General features: G+C 30.7%; 1 protein-coding gene across 3 annotated transcripts in view; it reads right to left on the minus strand.

Annotated features, from left to right (window-relative positions):
• Window positions 1-1,416: 1,416 nt before the first annotated feature.
• LOC108915004 (casein kinase I) overlaps window positions 1,417-7,699 on the minus strand; it is a 36,192-nt gene continuing 29,909 nt past the window's right edge. The window contains exons 5-6 of one of the 3 annotated variants that reach the window (XM_018720946.1): window positions 6,084-6,134; window positions 1,417-2,666 (exon numbers count right to left, since the gene is read on the minus strand). In XM_018720946.1, the coding sequence (XP_018576462.1) occupies window positions 2,656-2,666; window positions 6,084-6,134 (62 nt within the window). In that variant the 3' untranslated portion in view covers window positions 1,417-2,655. Of the gene's footprint in view, window positions 2,667-5,969; window positions 6,135-7,699 lie in introns of those variants that run through there. The other 2 variants (XM_018720948.1, XM_018720949.2) reach the window with 2 other exon arrangements.

Raw genomic sequence — 7,699 nt, forward strand, 5'->3', positions numbered from 1 at the left:
TGCAACCAAATTTTCTTGGCTTCAAAGACAAGGGGGCCCACGAAAAATTGTCATAAGGGGGTTCCCCGCCAAAAAACGTAACACCATCAGATTCCACATGTCATAAAACTCCCATGTACCAAATTTAGTGATTCTTGTACAACAGGGTTCTGATATAAAAAAAAAGATTATTCTTAGGGGCGGAGGGAAAACTTGATTTTTTGTTATTGTCTTTGAGTCCTGAAAATGGCCATTTTTGCATTTTTTCATACTTTAAATTGTTTATAACTCAGAAACCGTTGATTTTAGGAGCATAGTGCATAGGAACTATTTTGTTTAGAATACCCCAAAATACTTAAATAAACAAGTTATTTTTGCAATCTGTTTAAAAAAATTGTGACCAGGTTACCGGCCGGTAACATTTTGATCCTCATTCAGGGACATCTCATGGAGGTGATTATGCAAAAAAAACCGAATCCACTAATTTTTTCATACAAAGCCCTTGTCTAAGTATGTAGAATTATTCAGGTTTTTCAATACAATTTATGTAAATTTGATGTACGACTGTCAAAAGATTTAAAAGTAACACTGAAGGAGGCCAGGTCTAGACAATATTTATGTGAAAATTTAAATATTAAACACTTGTACTAAAGGATCAGACAGATGTTTTAATGAAAATAGCAGAGATAATTAAAAAATAAATAATACACATATCTGTCGAAATTAAAGCTAAGTAAATTTATTTCCAGAGCACAATCACTCCCAGCTCGCTGCAAGAGTGCTTATTGTAACTCATGAGAACGCGCGCATTAGTTAACTATTATAGAGGCCATATTGAGTCTGAGACTAAGCCAAAAAGAGGATGAAGAAAATATCAATGTAGAAAAATTTTAAAAGCGTTTTTTCCAAGAAACCAGCCAGAAACATAACTCAAAAAGTTTTCAATGAATCGACTTGAATTTTGTATAGAGCTTTACAATAACATAATTCTGGGAACATCATAGGGCTTGTTTGATTAACAATTTTCATCGTTATTAACAACTTAATGCAAAATTTTTCGCTTTTGCGAATTTTTTTTTAAATATTCACTAAATCAACAATTTATTAATATTTTTAAATTTCTCTACGATGTTTCCTAGCTTTTAGTATATATCAGAAAATGTTTGATTTTCTGTTGCAAGACTATCTGTTAATAAGAAACCTTTCCGGCCATAAAAGGTGTCATTGCTTACCATCCCCTACAGTTGCCATTTTGAATCCAAATTGTCTAAAAAAATTCACAATACTACCCCAAAACATGTACAATAGAGCCTTTTTGTTTCTGACACTATTTCGTAGATTTTTCCTTGAAAATTCCCAAAAATTACCTTTTTTCCAATCTCAAGAGTGGCGTTTAGAACTTGTATAGCTTGTGATGTGGGAAAGGTAATAAGAAAATTTTCCTTTTAAGTTTTATTCTTGCAATACCTCATTGTAACAGTTCAATTACAAATGTCGAGCACTGTTATTAACTTAAAATATTGGCAGATGCCTAAAAGAACTATTGTATTGTATAACTGCTAAAAATAAATGAGAAAAATCATAATGTTACACGAATAACAATAAAACTAAATTTACAATTTTAATAATAGTACACACATTGATTTTACATTAATTCTGGATGTTAAAAAACATTACCATAGCAGTTGCTAGGGTGGCAACTATGGAAAAATGTACAGTTTTAGATTATTAAATTAAGTTACAAAAACGAGTTAAAGAATGGATGGCCTTGAAAACCAATCACAGTAACCTTTATCTATTGATAACAAGTAATCAACCTAACACAAAAGTAGTAACAGGACGTTCTCTATCACAAAAATTTTATTTCTGAAATAATTGTTTCCTTTATCTTTGGCAATCTTGTGGTAGTTCGATTCAAAATTAATGATCTTAAAAGGTTTCGGTAATGGTTTCACTCACCGATAAAGGTCTTTTGTAAAATGTTACAAAACAGCTTTACCACGGTTATCATGAAAGCTAATTATTTATTGCACTGTTTAATTGCGGCCCTGAGACAATGAGAACAATAAAAAATTCTAGAAAATGAGAAAAAAACACCTTATATGAGACCGCATTCAAACAACACAATTCACATCCTTATAAATATCAGTTCGTGATTAATAAACAAATACAATAACACCATCATTTCAACACGCCACATTATAAAAATAATGCTTTATTGAAAATACCGTCAAGATCACATCCGCAGGTATTTTATAATGTAGCTCTTCTTACGGAGGCCCCATAGGAATTTCACATTGACATTACGGTACTCACTTATTATCTCGAATCCGACTTGTATGTTACAACCTACTCTTATGAATAGTTAAATAATACAGCCTGACTTGCATTCACTCACGCACTTCATCAAATACTTACATACATTTTCAAAGATAAGCGGCCTATTTGTAAGTGGCCGATATCCCACTTTATTATATTTTTTGCAATTTTATATTTTATACAATATCCGTTTAAACGACGGGTAGATAAAGTAAATTATAATTCGTATATGCTCACTTATAATAAAAATTTAATTTTATATATAAAAGTCAGATGCCTTTTGACAAAAGACCATCTTTTGACCAAACAGATGCGAAGTTAGTCTTAGCCCAGACGATGCAAGTTGTATGAGATGCGTTAACGATTACCTGTAAATAAATAAAAATATTTTAAAGAAAATGTTTCTACCAGAGGATTCTGTAAACATGCAACAAAATTAAACATGAAACAGTGTTAATAATTGATATATAGATGATTTAAGACTGATAATGAGGAAAACTGCTGAAATTTATTGATGAGTTAAGGTGCTGACTGTATGAGATACATTTAAACACTGCATAGAGCACCAAAAACACCAAATTTAAATTACCTGTTTGCTTTGACTAATTTAATACCATAACCCACTCATCTCCTTTATTTTTCTTTACAGATTTTCTTGGTTGTAGTAGAATTGATGAAAGAAATATGATGTTAAATTAAAATGTTTTTCACTGCTATTGAACATGTAAATGGTAATTTAAAAAAATAATAAATTCATAGATGTTGTCAAATTTTGATATATGTATCTAATTATTTAATAATACTAACAATACAAAACTAAAAAATATATAATCATACTGTAAAAGTGATATTCAGTATTTAACTTTTTTATTAGCTAAATCTGTTCTGATAGCAAAGGCAAATTTCTCAAGATTTCTTTTCAGTTACAGAATTTATCACTAGTTGTAATGTATTACGATATAATAAATTTCTTAGCAAACTTTCTCTTTAATTTAAAATCCTTATAATTATGACGACAAATAGTGTAATGACCCATCATTTTCAGCAACTTGAAATATCTATATACACATACATATGTCTTGGACAAAGACAACTTAAAATCGCATTTGAATTTTTTTGATAAATGATCGATGAGTATTGTTAGAACAACATACATATCACTTTAAACTATATACTAATGGGACGTTCAATAAGTTCTCGTTGTTTTCCAGTAGATGGCATTACCAGAACCAAGCGTTTTGTTTAATGCCGGGTTCACATCAAACCGACAAAGGAGAAACAAAACAGAAACTTTATGTTTTTCAACAATTCTGCAACAAAGGTGCAACATTTCAGCGACTTTTTTGTCTCGGCTCTGTTTTGTCGCCGGATTCCCGAACAATTTCGAGTCCCGTCGCTTGTCGGCTAATATGGTCGGTTATTTTGTTTGCTTAATCGGGAACTGTGTCGATTCAGTGTGGACGGAGAAACAAAACTTAAAATATCATTCACGTGTGCTCATTTGTTGAATGTAATTATTACTGAAATGATGTCGGAGAAAACGAAGTGGACAGTGGATAACACCTGTAAATTAATAGAAATGTATCGAGAAACCTCAATGTTATGGGACCCAACAAATAGTGACTATAAAAAGGCTGATGCTTTAAAGGAATTTGGACGATCTCTGAATTTACCAGTGGAAGAAATTGAAAGAAAAATAAGAAATATCAAAGAGAAAGAAGGAACTATAAGCCGTGCAAGAAATCTGATTCGAGATAAGTTTATATCAAAATCACCAAACACGAAATCGTCGTCTTCTTCAGCGTTATGAAAACGGTAACAAAACATGCTTCTAGTGAGGATTGCAAAGACAAAACTGAAACATGAAATGTTTGTTGCCATTTTGTTTTGAATAAATGGTCTGCGGTGTAGACTTTGTTTTGAAATTGTTTTGTCAGTTTAATGTGGACCCGACTTAAGCTAGTAACACACCTATAAAGAAGTATTATAAGTAAGCTTAAAATTCAGTGGATGTTATTTTGCGGAAGTGTAAATTACTTTTTTTTTCGTAGTGATAAACATGTCGAATTTCGTGCAGAAAAAAGAGTATTTTTGAGGAATTTCACTGCATTATTTTATTCAGAGCATGCAGATTGGTTTAGATGCTTCAAAAATAATGATTTTGATGATTGCGTACCGAAACCGTTTGAAGATGGTAACTGAACTTGCAGAATCATTTGGAGCTGATCTAAGTTTCGAAATGTTTGAAAGCATTAAAAATGATGCAAAAGCGAGGATACTGGGTGCCGTACGAGTTGAAGCCAAGAAACTTCAAATGGCATCTTTGTATGTGTGAACAGTTGCTTCAACAACAGAAAACGAAAAGTTTATTGCATCGCATTGTAACTGGCGATGAAAAATCGGCATGTTATGATAATCCTAAGCATAGAAAATCATGGGGCAAGCCCGGCTATGCTTGAACATCGTGAGCAAAGCTGAATATCCATGGTTCCAAACTTCTGCTCTGCATTTGGCTGTAGTTTATGAGCTGCTTAAACTGAATAAAACCATCATGGGAGATCGTTATTGACTACAACTGATGTGTTTGAAAGAGCATTGAAGAAAAAAATGGCCGTTATAAGAGATACGACAAAGTGATTTTGCATGATGAAACGTTCAGCCACATGTTGCAATACTGGTGAAAACCTACTTGGAAACGCTTAAATGTTGCTAGAAAGATGGGGAAAAGTGGTGGCTAGCGATGGACAATACTTTCAGTGACGTTTTTTATTAATTTTTTTAAATAAAGCATTCATTTTGATGAGAAAGCGAGAACTTATTCAACATACCATTAGCGTTTGTTAGAAGATCCAAGAAAAAAAAAAGAGAAACATAAGATCTCTCAATGGAACATCATTTAAACTATATACAAGTGAAAAAATTTAACTTTAAGAACAAACAGCTTCTGCAGTATACATGAATTAATGGAAATATTATACTGAAATTAACATATTTTAATTATACGAATGTGATTCAGTAAAAAAAAGAGAATCAATTACAGTACACGTTTTTATATATACCATAATTAATTCATTGCTTGGATCATTTTAAAACTACACGAATAAACTATCAGGCAAGTTTCAATTTTAATTTAGGTAACTTTGAAATTTTAACATTTCGTGTGGTCTTCATCTGGTAAAAGATATGTAAAACTTCATATATTCTTGTTTATCGCAACATAATTCATTCCAATATACTCCTTTGAAGTTATACCAAATCTAATTAAAAAACGTATTTCTTAAACTTATATAACAAAAAAGATCAAAAGTATTTAAATTTTTTTAAAAATTAGATGTTTAAATAATTTACTCCCCAGTTTAAAATAGTCATAACTTTTTTTTTTTAGTGTTCTTTAATTGAGTAAATAATAATCCATAAGGCAAAATGGTCCAAAGCATGTTAAAATTTACATAAAGAAAGCAAAACTACTAATGGTGTACAAATAAAAATGAAGGAATGTATTAATGGCAGTTTTTTGAATTACCATCACAATCATTAAAAATATACCAGAAACGTAACACTCGAGTATTTCATGGCATTATTTTAACGACTGCGCAATTTTTTGTTTTTTATAAGCTCAATAAAACACAACTAAGGTATTACAATAATTTTATAAAAAATGACTTGGTATTACAAAACAGCAAAAATTAAAAAACTAAATAAAAAACAAAAGTCGATTTAGTGACCTTTAAGGGGTTTAGCAATATCGGTAGAAGAAGCATGGACTGTTTTAGATTGAGCTGTACCTTTAGCAGAATTCTGCTTGTTCTTTTCATCATCTTTTTTGTCACGGTTCGCTGAAAAGAGGTTCACCATAAGAACATATACTTATATTTAAAAAAAGTGCTAACATGTTTCAAGGACGCCATATTTTGAATCAGAAGAATATACAAATTAAGCATCCAAACTTGAAAATACAATCAAAGTAACAAGCAATTTCTCTTAATGGTTTGGACTGAAGCTAGTTAATATCATATTATTAACGCAAGCAGTTACGTTTGATTTGAATGTGGCGTCCTTAAACAGAATTTAAACTTAGCATGTCAACTGAAATTTGACTGGAAGCACAGAAATTTATTTTGTTCAAACAAAAGGATATCAAGCTATGTTTAAATTCTCAATATTAAAAAAACGAAAAGTAAAAGTTTAACAGTAATTTGTAAAATGTACATCATGAACATTTTATTTTCAAATTAAGTCCACTAGTCTCTTAAGTCTTATGTGTAGGCATATCAAATTTATTCATTAAATAGGGGTGGAAAAAAATATCCCAATATTAATAAATGCTGACATTAAAATATGTAGAAATTCACAACTAAGTCTCAAAAAATAATTTGTTGATTTATCGAAAAAGTTCTTGAATTTATTTGATTTAAAAGTTAACTTAAATTTTTAGTATAGCTAGAATAGACTGCTTAGGGGATCTGCACCATGCACATCTTGGAAATGTCCAATTGGTGGTTGTGATTACTTTGAATTAATCGGAAATTATCCAACTGGACTAATATATTTAAGATGTGTATACTGTTGAAGAATCCGCTCTAGTTAGACTGTGATACTTATAGTTCAGGAACACTATATATTAGCATGGCTGTTACTGTTACAATGTAAATATAACGTAGTGCTAGGTAAAAAAGTTGTGCTATTTGCAAATCAAAAAGTGCAAAAATGCGCAAAAATTACGTACTCTCCCATATTTTCAATATAACTTTGTAAATAAGCAGTTTAGAGAAAAAACTATTACTAATGAAATTGTTTGTTATGAAATTTCCAAGACAGAAATTGTTTTCATACTCACGAATATTATATTTTTATGGCTAGACAGCCAAAACAGCCATAAGTGTTGAAAATCGGTAATTTTGAAGAGTTAAACTGACAGGTAACAAAAAAAAAACTTCGTGAAGCGGTTTTGCGGGTTGGAAAATATGTCAAAGTAAAAAAAGTTCTCGGGAAGACGCTGAACTTGAATAAAGGAATGTTCAAATCGGTCGTATAAGTTCTGAGATATCAAGTGTCAAAAATAACAAGCGCTAAAAAAATGAGTGTGTGCCGATGGTCACGGTGTGCAAGAAACAAATTTTATTCAAACAAAAATGTCGAGAAAAACTGCTTATGCAGGGGGCTTGCTACTTATAAATACATGCAGAATCTATAGTTTTTAAAATCTGATTTGATCATTTTAAGCTATTTTGGTAAAAAATGTAAATACATAATAACAGTGATAATTGATCGTATGAGAATATATAAATTATATTTATGGGTAAATATGTAAGTATGTAATATAATATATAACTAGGCACACACATACTCACTTACCCACCACCCATACACATATATATATATATATATATATATATATATG

The sequence above is a fragment of the Anoplophora glabripennis genome, unplaced genomic scaffold (assembly GCF_000390285.2).
Source record: "Anoplophora glabripennis isolate ALB-LARVAE unplaced genomic scaffold, Agla_2.0 scaffold924, whole genome shotgun sequence".
NCBI lineage: Eukaryota > Metazoa > Arthropoda > Insecta > Coleoptera > Cerambycidae > Anoplophora > Anoplophora glabripennis.